The 10,012-nt window shown below is 35.7% G+C and overlaps 3 protein-coding genes across 5 annotated transcripts; 1 reads left to right on the plus strand and 2 right to left on the minus strand.

Moving 5' to 3' along the window:
• LOC107631273 (uncharacterized protein At1g66480-like) lies at nt 241-3,016 on the plus strand. Of its 2 annotated transcripts, none has more exons than XM_016334669.2 (2): nt 241-1,101; nt 1,179-1,250. In XM_016334669.2, exons 1-2 carry the CDS (start codon nt 475-477, stop codon nt 1,185-1,187), a joined length of 636 nt encoding a protein of 211 aa, XP_016190155.1. In that variant the 5' UTR covers nt 241-474; the 3' UTR covers nt 1,188-1,250. The 2 variants fall into 2 exon arrangements, with proteins under 2 accessions (XP_016190155.1, XP_016190154.1); XM_016334668.2 differs by lacking the exon at nt 1,179-1,250 and adding an exon at nt 2,565-3,016 and having other exon boundaries at nt 249-1,101.
• Nucleotides 2,944-5,395, minus strand: LOC107631271 (inositol 1,3,4-trisphosphate 5/6-kinase 4-like). 2 transcript variants are annotated; one of them, XM_016334666.2, is made up of 2 exons: nt 5,124-5,395; nt 2,944-4,566 (listed from the first exon to the last, which is right to left on the minus strand). In XM_016334666.2, the coding sequence occupies exon 2, from the start codon at nt 4,564-4,566 to the stop codon at nt 3,115-3,117; it is 1,452 nt and encodes a 483-aa protein (XP_016190152.1). In that variant the 5' UTR covers nt 5,124-5,395; the 3' UTR covers nt 2,944-3,114. The 2 variants fall into 2 exon arrangements, with proteins under 2 accessions (XP_016190152.1, XP_016190151.1); XM_016334665.2 differs by having other exon boundaries at nt 5,117-5,395.
• Nucleotides 6,481-8,297, minus strand: LOC107631270 (scopoletin glucosyltransferase). The gene has a single exon (XM_021119544.1). The coding sequence runs from the start codon at nt 8,280-8,282 to the stop codon at nt 6,762-6,764; it is 1,521 nt and encodes a 506-aa protein (XP_020975203.1). The 5' UTR covers nt 8,283-8,297; the 3' UTR covers nt 6,481-6,761.

Below are 10,012 nucleotides of genomic sequence, written 5' to 3' on the forward strand. Positions count from 1 at the left end.
TCATCACATGATGATTGAGTGTGAGCTCATTTTTCATTATTTACAATTGTAATTAACATGCATTGCCTCAGGTCTTATATATTATTTAGTTATTAATTTAATTTTTTTTATATTTTTATATTTAAAAATATTAATAATTAACTAATAACAAAAACGCAATAAATTTTAATGACCTGGTATTTCTCTACAGACAAAGTTAGTTCATTAATCATTATAGATAATTTTAGGTTAATAATTGCATTGAACGACGTAGCACCGAGTTTCATGAAAAATCCAAGGCTTCACACCACTATTTAATACTATACGTCTATGATGGGTACAATCATAATGAGCAAAATTCCACTAATTCACACCACATCTATAAATTGAAATCTGCTTTTTGTCAACCTCTTATTAATCCTATGTCCATGTTGGCAATATAAATACCCAGCACCACACTTTGTCTGTTAGAGAGAGAAAGAAAAAGAGGTAGCTATGGGAAACGCTATGGCGAGGAGTAAAAGAGCTAAGGTGATGAAGATAGACGGAGAGACCTTCAAGCTGAAGACACCGGCTGTAGCCAACGACGTCGTTAAGGACTATCCCGGTCACGTTCTACTTGATTCTGAGTCGGTGAAAAAGTTTGGGCTTCGGGCCAAGCCACTTGAGGCCCACTATGAGCTGAAGCCCAACAAAGTTTACTTCCTTGTTGAGTTACCCAAGCCTCAGCAACAAGCTGAGAAGAAGCCACCACTTCCTCGGAGGGCGCGATCCAGTGGCATCATACGTGGCATGAACGCTCAGGAGAGGCTCGATTTCTTGATGCTCTCTAAACGCTCCGTTTCGGACCTTGCACTCGTTAAGAATTCCCCTCCCGTTATTGGTGGGCCAGGCCCAAATAATGGTGGGCCCATGAGGGTCAAGATGAGGCTCCCTAGGGCCCAATTAGATATGTTGATGGAGGAGAGTGGCGACGGCGGCGAGGTGGCGGAGAAGATCATGAGCTTGTATATAGGGAACAATGCTGCTGCTGGCGGAGGAGGAGGAGAGGCGGCGGAGGCCGAGGGTGGGGTGGCTGGCGGCAATAGAGAGGTCAACTATCATCATCATAAGGCTCGAGGGGTATGTATTTCTTTAATTGTTACTAGCTATTTTGTTAATTATAATATTGTTGATTACTTTCTCGAATCTTTGAAAAGGTTGTTTGATTTTGGTGGACTTGGTGGGCTGTTATGCTTTTTAATAATGATTTTATTTACGCGATTGCTTGATACCGGGATGCAGCGTAGGTATGATCCTTTTCTTCATTTGGACTTTATAGTGTGTTTATACGTGTTATTCAAATGCTAAATTAATATAAATTCGTAACAACGTGGAATATGTCGGGTTGCAGATTAGTTATATTTGCGTTGCATGTGTATTATACTATTATTATACTTGTAGTCTGTAGACTTCCGTTGAGTTTGACCACCTAAAAATGGAAAAAAAAAAAAAAACATGTATAATAAAATAGTTAAGCCAACAATTTAATAATTGTTTTCATGTATCTCATTTAAGATTTGTATTTAATTCTCACATCTCGTCCAGCATCTCCTAAGAGTAATGCTTAACGTTCATACCATCACTATGTATCACGAACCATTTTAGATTTACTCATATAACGATAAAGATATGGGGTAGCAATCAGCCGTAGCTTGCTGATGTTAAGAATGTGGGAAAATTAATTATGTTCGTACTTCTTCACATGTTTGTTAAGTTTTGAAGGATTTATTCTGTCTTTACTTGTTTTGTCTTAAGCTAAAAGAGCAATACATGCATGATGTATCGCCGTTTTCTTAGGTCTGCTGATTCATTATTCATATATGGACCACAAAGGAAAATTAGAAGTGGAAGCCAAAAGTGAGAGCGTATGAAATTAACGTCGGTGCTTCTTTTTCACACTACTATGAGAAAAACATTTTTTTTTTGTCTGAATCGTCTATCAATTTTTTACAAATTGCAACTTGAGAATTTTATTTAATATTTTGAAACGGCTTCTTAAATTTCTTCGTTGCTAAAAATAAATTATTCAAAATATAATTTCGAAAAGGACATGTAACAATATATAAGCACTAAATTAAATATGATGCTTCAGTCGCATCTACTTTTCAATTGTATAAGCTTGAAAATTTTGTAGTCTTCACGTGAAGGTAAATAGTTCATGACAGTAACGTTTAGTAGTTTTATGAAGCATAGACTCTTCCTTTGACCTTTGAGCAAAGTTCCCTGCAAAGAAGGCATATAAACTATGATGGTTCCTCGATCGTTTACTATTTTGTGGTACTTATTCAAACGTAAAACCCGAGTTTACAAGTAAACAGAAGAGCAATCTACATTAACGTTAGTTTAGTTAGCCTAAGATATCATATCTATAGTTTCCTAGTGATTTGTTTCAAATTCCAAGTTAATTAGCTATTTTTTTTTTTAAAGAAAAGAGATCAACACAAAATGGTGGAGAATTAAAAAAAAGTTAATTAGCTAATATGAAAAATGAAATTTTCTTGGGATTATATTAATGTTCTTTATTGAATGGTATGAATTTTCAGAAACGAGTGAGTTTCAGACCAGTGGAACAAGGAGAAATTCGTGTGGAGGCAGCAGCCCCTCCTTCCTCATAGTCATTCATGTGGAAGCAATCCTAGCAAGATAGCCACAACCACAACCTTTTAACTCTCTTTTTGAAGCTAGTTAATTTTTGTAATATAATCTGTAGACTCTCGTAGTCTGGTATGTATATTGAAATAGACATAGACATGTCTATAAATTCATACATTTTTAGTGCTCAGATAAGATTAAGCAGATACAAATGTTATCTCAAATTATTTTTTCCCCCCTTAAGAAAATAGGTTCATATGTCACTGTGGACATAAAACTATAAAGATGAGACATTCAACAAGGAGCAATTGGTGTCTAGCATGACCACTCAAATCAATCAACTTTTGAAATGTGTAATAGCATCCATCACAATTCACAGACATGAAGTATTTCAAATGTCAAATGTGGAAGCCTGAGTATTCAACTTCAATTTTCTACTTGATATCAAGAGTTTGATAGGCACTGAATTCCTTGCCAAAGAATCACAAAATTGTAACATGGTTATTTAGACAACCTAAGGTCATACTTACCTCTAATGGATTCCCAGAAGGCAGGTATTGAGATTTCATCACCTACTTCCTTAAATGAAGGGAGATAATTAACATCCACAATTACATGATCTCGCGTACCTTCCTGAATTACAACATCAAAACCAAAGATGGTAAGCTGAAGCCTTCTTCTAAGCCAATTTGCAGCATCTGTAACCAGTTTAACATCGATAGACTCTCCGCTCGTTGCGCTGCAGTCACCACTGGCGGTGGGTAAAGATTTTAAGCTGTCAAACTCTAGAGGTTTGAGTTCATCGCCATTGGATGATTTCTTCAAAACATCAGCATTTGGTATAGAATTCTTGACAGCATGAAAAATTTTCTCACCCAAAACATAAAATTTATACAAAGTAGATGAATGATCCACATATTCCTGGATAACAGCTGGAAGAGGAACATCAACATTCTTAAAATCATCAACTCTGAAAACAATTGCCATCTTATGTGCATCACCAACACCACAAGCAATCTTAGGTTTCACTATACATGGAAGAGACAATCTAGCTTCAGTTAACCCAGTCTCAAAATTAAATTCTTCAAAATTATCTATCTTAAGAAAATGGCCCCCTCTAATCAAATGGCTTCCTTCCCTATTTAGTTCTTCTAAGCCAAGTAGAATTTGCTGTATTTCTAGTCTATCCAATAATGGATATATGTTCGTCAGTGGGTCAATCACACAAAGATCCTGATGAAGTTCCAAATATCTTTGCAGTTCTTGTATGTTTTCCGTGAAAGTAATTTTATTGTCTTCAACAGATAATATCTCATCTGTGGCTTTGTGGAGAACTATATCAATGTTCTTCAATTGAGTTGATAAAGGAAGCATGGGTGTGAGAGGCACAAACATCAACCCATTTTGAGTAGGACATAATGGAAATGCACCCCTGTTTGCAAAATCTACAACTCGAGAAGGCTTCATTATATACCCCACAGTTGCAGCATTAGTTCCAGTTGAACTTTTATTCAACTGGCACATAGTCAAGGGAAACTCTGCCAAATTTTGTATCCGAAGTGCATCTGTTGTGTAATACAAGCTTTCATCTCCATCGTTCAAAACAACAAGAAGCCATTTATAACTGCTTAATTTAGGTAAGACCTCCTTCTTGTTAGAAACTAGATAAACAATCCCGCCATCAGTATTAATGCTCCATGCAGGCATAATCTCATTCGTAGGATCATTTAAGATAAAACAATCAAAATTTTTCAAACTTGCATTACTTTGAAGAACACTCAGCTTGCCATCTGGAGAGTCCACGTCATACGAGATTCCTATATGAATTTTGGACCGGGAGAGTGTTTGGATTAGAGACTCGGCTCCCGGCCGTAGTATGAATCCATTTTTATCCTCACCACCTTCAGTTAAGAGTACCGATTCATCCAATATCACTCCTCTCACTACACCCATCTGATAGTGTGAGCAACAACACAAAAGAGATAAAATTATTACAAACTTTGCCAAGTAAAAAAATTAACAAGCATGACTTAGTAATGATCAAAATACACGTTATCAAAGTTTTTCCAATCAATCTATTATAAATTTTCAAAAAGAAAGAAATGAAAATGCACTAGATTTATCCGGCATATATTCTATATAGTACAAAAAAAAAAAATTCCCTGTTTACTATGACATGATTAATTGCATAGTCTCTTCCATTACCTATTTTATTTCATATATCATCAAGGTTGAGCAGATCTCTAGAGGGGAAAAAGGCATTTAATGAAATCGGTAGATTACAAGTTTAAAATTTTGGAAATAGACCTAAGTTGACATTGGGAATTTGTTTATTAATGAACATGGCACTGGGAGTGTGAATGCGAACCCAAGAAAAATAACCTCAAATAGAAACTTGTGGATGTAACATAGAATACAGAGAGAAATAGCAACGTGTAAAGTTAAAAAAACCAAACATGCATGCAAATTGGATGAAGAAATCATGGAAAGGGTGAAGAATTACCGAAGACCTGGTTCAGATTTGAATTTGTCTCTGCGATATGAGGGAGTTATGTGTCCTAATAGGTAGCTGGAATTGCGAGGGATGGGTTCTAACTTCTGAGTACGAAGCTGAAAATCACAATTTCAAAGCTTTACTAAGTAAGAGTTTGGAAGAAGAAGAAGAAGAAAAAGAAGGATCAAGTGCGGAAACGGCTGTTGATGCGACAGAACCGTTTTATTCGGATTGGATCGGGGTTGAACACCCCATGTAACTGCCTAATTGGTACGCAAAGCTTGCGGGCAGGGGATTATTTGATAGAGCTTGCGATTAGGGGATTCTTTTATCTTCTAGGGCCAAGGCCCACTAAGAAGGTCATTTAACAAAAAGAACAAAAAGATGTGTCTGGGCCTAGTCCCTGTACACTGTTTCTTACATCTCTTTTAGCTTCATATAAGAATATAAGATGTATCTGCTATGTTCCTGACCAAAAACAATAAAAAGATGTATCTGCTATGTTTAGTTACCATGATAGTAGATTAGGCGTAATTCAAGTGGTAAAACCATATGTTTTTTAATATATTCTACTCGGGTTCAAACTTTTGAATATCAATCTTTTAGTGTTATGTAGGTAAATATATAATGTGAGTGTGTTGTGGTGTTGTAATATCTAAAATTAGGGTTATCCAATCTGACAAAAAAATATCCATGACAAAATGAGTTCTAAATTTATGATCTTCCTCCATTGAGTTACATATATGAGTAAGTACATTCTTTGATGAAGCTGAGCTGAGTATATATTCCAATATTCCTTGTTCATGCAGTACATTTGTGTGCTCCTATAATAATGGTTTCGTTTTTCAGATCACAAACTCATCAACTGGAAGTGTGTGTTTAAACGAAGGTTTTTTAAATAAAAATAATTTTATAGAATTAATTTTGGGAAGAAATGAGTTTGTGTTAATATTTGTTGGTGACTTAAATAAGTTAAACAAAAAAAATAAGAAAAATAAAAAATGAGTTTGTGTTAATAATCTTTTTATACTTTTTTTTAGTATTTTTTTTATATAATATTTTTTTTAGTATTCTTAAAAGAAACAATAAAAATTTTATAAATAAAATAATGAAATATAAAAAAGATGGAATTGGTAGAAAAGAATTAAATATCAAAGTTAATAAGGCTGAGTAGTGAAAGCAAGACTAAAAAATTGTTTTTTGTAAGTAAGTTTAAGAACAAAATCTCATCTACTTTTAAAAAAAATATCCAAACAAAAAATTGAAACGTTCAAACATTTTGTACGTATTTTTCACCATTCAAACACCAAAAACAAATACTTAAACTTATACTAATTAACGAAAATTATTTTAGTTATTCTGAGATTGAAGAGTAAATACATGTTTTGCTGTGTTTTATTCACTGATTTTAAATAGTAATGGATCGGAATAAATAAATTAAAACAAAACCTAACATTTGTTCTTGGAGTAGACAAATTGACCCTCACGCAGAACAAAATTCTAAACATGCAAAACAGCTTCATAATTTATTAAGATTTTAGTACACATAGCATAATTAATGAAACTGCATGCATGGATAAAGCTGTGCTAGATGATCGATCATGCATGATCACAAACGGGGGCGCAAAATCATATAATCCGTAGCTTCATAAATCTAGGTGGCTGGACATGGCGGAGCAGCAAGCACCAGCTTCTGAAGCTGATCAATGAGCTCAGTCAAACTGTTGTAAGAGGACCCACCTTTCTCGACCGCATTCCAAGCCTTCTCCTTCATTTCTTTGGCCTTACTCTTTATCCTCTCCGCTTCATCTCCACCGTCCATCAACTTCTTCACCGCCTTTTCTATCCTCTCCGCACTCACCACCTTCGTCTTCGGCTCGAACGGCGACATGCTCCATTCCGCTGCACCAACCTCCACTCCAAAACCATGCACCTGAGTTATCAGCTTCTCGTTGTAGTATTGGTCTGCAAAAGCCGGCATCGTTATCATCGGAACCCCCGCACTGATAGCTTCCACCGTGGCGTTCCACCCACAGTGCGTCACAAACCCTCCAACAGCCGCATGATTCAAGATCAACGGCTGTGGTGCCCATCCTTTTAACAGCATCCCTCTATCCTCCTTCTTTATCCTCTCTTCAAAACCATGGGGCAACCACTTCTCATCACCTTCACCTTCATCATCATTGGTTTTCTTCCTATGCACCACCCACAGAAACTGGTGTCCAGAGCTCTCCAGACCCAAGGCTAATTCGTAAAGCTGCTGATCCGATAAAAGACACATACTCCCGAAGCAGATGTAAACGACAGAGCCGTTTTCCTTGGTAGAAAGCCACTTCAGGCACTCATGTTCTTCTTCACTAACGGAACTTGTATCCGTCTTTTGCACCATGAGAGAAGTAGGACCAATAGGCCATACTTTCCTTCCGGTGTGATTCTCGTAGTGCTCGGTGTACTCAGCATCGAGCTCTCTGAAGCTGTTGGCAATGACGCCGAGGCTGTCCTTCTCGGCCTCAACGAGTGGCTCCGTGACTCTAGCGAAGCCCGGCGATGGTTTTATCGGGATCGTTAGAGAGTGAGGTAACCCTGGGATTTCGTACGGACCTGAATTAGATTCGAATACTTCTGGGTGAGCCTTAATGGCTTCGATCATGCACACGTCGAAGATAGAGATAGGGTTAAAGACGACCCTCGGGAGGTTGAATTGTTTCGCGGAGGCTACACTCCAGGTGAACATGATGTCCGGGATGAACACATCCGGCGGGGATTCGGAGATGAAGGAGTCGACGGCAGGCTTGATGAGATGTGCCGCCATGTAGATCTTGCTGGCGGTGAGACTGTCTGAGACGGCGAAGAGATTCTCGATGCCAGCGGGGAGGCCGAGGCGATCTGACGGGAACTTGAAGATGTGGACGCGGATGTGGTGGCCGGCGGCGGTTTCTTCGTCGATGATCTTGTCCAAGAGTTGTGCGTTGGAAGGGGTAGTTAGGATGGTCACGTGCTGGCCACGTGATGCGACGAGGCGTGCAAGGTGCACGAGTGGGATAAGGTGTCCCTGCGCGAAGAAGGGCAGGAAGTAAATCTTCAGCGGCCTTGATGTTGGCATCCTTCGGTAAGCCTCGATCACAGGGTACACTTTAGCTTTGACACCTAAGTTATGTGTTGTGTTTCGTTCCATTTATAGTCATGTAGTTGACGAGATAGGATAATTAAATTTCCAACGAACGAAGCTTGCCCCGAGGCCACGAGGTGCTCGCATTTTATTTTTTTATATATTACTTTTAAAATATAACATAAGACATCATAGACTGCATGCATGGCTTCAATCCCTCGCATTTGGCGTGGCAGAGAATATTATATTCGAGATCCAATCATGGACTGACATAGCATGTTTTTCCGTCTTCAATTGAATTTTCTTTTATATATGTCTTCCTTTAACTTGCTTCAAATAATTGTACTTAGTGTTGTATTTCTTTTCTTTTAATTGTGGCTTTCTCCTATACTGCATGACTGCATCCATCAATGCATGATCTATATATTAGAAGTTTAGAACACTACATACACACACTAAGGACTATGCCTGGTGTGCAATTATATTATAAAAGTCCATCCAAATCACAATAGTTTTAACTATATTTAATTAAAAAAAAATTAATTGATATAATGTAAATAGTAATTATTTAACTAAAGTTGGAATACAGAAGATAAAATTAATATTTAATTTATATTTGTGTGTTTTATATATTATTATCAAATACATTATAAAATTCGTGTACCTTTATATTTATGTATCTTTGTGTATTTGTATATGTGTCTCAAGAATATTGACCAAACACCCGTATTGATCAGCTTCAGAAGCTGACGCTTTGAAGTGTTTTTTTGTCCACCCACTTCGGGAAGCCTACCACTTAGGTAGTGTTTGGTAGATAGATAGAGACGAAAAAATTGAGATTAAGAGACAGAAATTAAGAGATAGATATTGAAATAAATTTTAGTATTCTGTTTGGTGTAAAATAAGAGACAAAAATTGAAACAAGAATGAAATTCTAATTTAATTTGCACAAAAAACAAAATTGGAATTAATTAATTGAAATGAGGGTATTTTAGGTATAAAATGTTATTAAAGTTTCAGTATCCATCTCTAAAAATTTTAATCCCCTGTGTCTCTACTTTTTGGAGGTACTCAAATACTGAAATTTGAAATTTTAGAAATAGAGACAGAAATTTTAGTATCAGTCTCTCCGTCTCTGTCTTAGTACCTCAAAATAAACGCTACCTTATAGTACTAAAGTATTTGCAAGTGGGAGCCACATAGATAAAGACGTTTAAAACATTTTTTAAATATTTTTTAATAATTAAAATTTAACATATATAATCGATTAAACCGTATTATTTTTGTCAAAATTAGACCAGACAAATTAATTTGACCGCACAAATAGTGAATTAAATTTTGAACTTGTCTAAATTAATTATTATTTTTTATAGAAAATAACAACAATACTCATATTATAGAAAATGACTAAAATACTTCTATTTTATATATTAATTTTAAAAATTCTAATTAAATTGTAGTCTTTTTCTTCTCTGCTATCATAAGGTTAGGATTTCAAAATTAACACACACACATATATATATATTATGAGTATTTTAGTTATTTTTTATAATAGGAATATTATAGCTATTTTTTATATAAAAAAATATTAATTTAGACGGATTTAAAATTTAATTTATTGATTTTTCAGCAAAATTGATTTGTTCGGTCAAATTTGAATAAAAATAACACAATTTGATCGGTTATATGCGTTAAATTTTAATTATTAAAAAACGTATTTAAAAAAGTTGTTTTTGACATCTTTATTTGAATGACTCCTTTTGCAGGTACTACCTAACTTTAAATATTTTTTCTAT

The sequence above is a fragment of the Arachis ipaensis genome, chromosome B03, assembly GCF_000816755.2.
Source record: "Arachis ipaensis cultivar K30076 chromosome B03, Araip1.1, whole genome shotgun sequence".
NCBI lineage: Eukaryota > Viridiplantae > Streptophyta > Magnoliopsida > Fabales > Fabaceae > Arachis > Arachis ipaensis.

Bases quoted from the DNA above. Each gene is read 5' to 3' on its own strand.
- LOC107631273 (XM_016334668.2), top strand. From the start codon at position 475: ATGGGAAACGCTATGGCGAGGAGTAAAAGAGCTAAGGTGATGAAGATA. The intron at 1,102-2,564 runs GTATGTATTTCT...ATGAATTTTCAG, and splicing joins ATCATCATAAGGCTCGAGGG to AAACGAGTGAGTTTCAGACC.
- LOC107631271 (XM_016334666.2), bottom strand. From the start codon at position 4,566: ATGGGTGTAGTGAGAGGAGTGATATTGGATGAATCGGTACTCTTAACT.
- LOC107631270 (XM_021119544.1), bottom strand. From the start codon at position 8,282: ATGGAACGAAACACAACACATAACTTAGGTGTCAAAGCTAAAGTGTAC.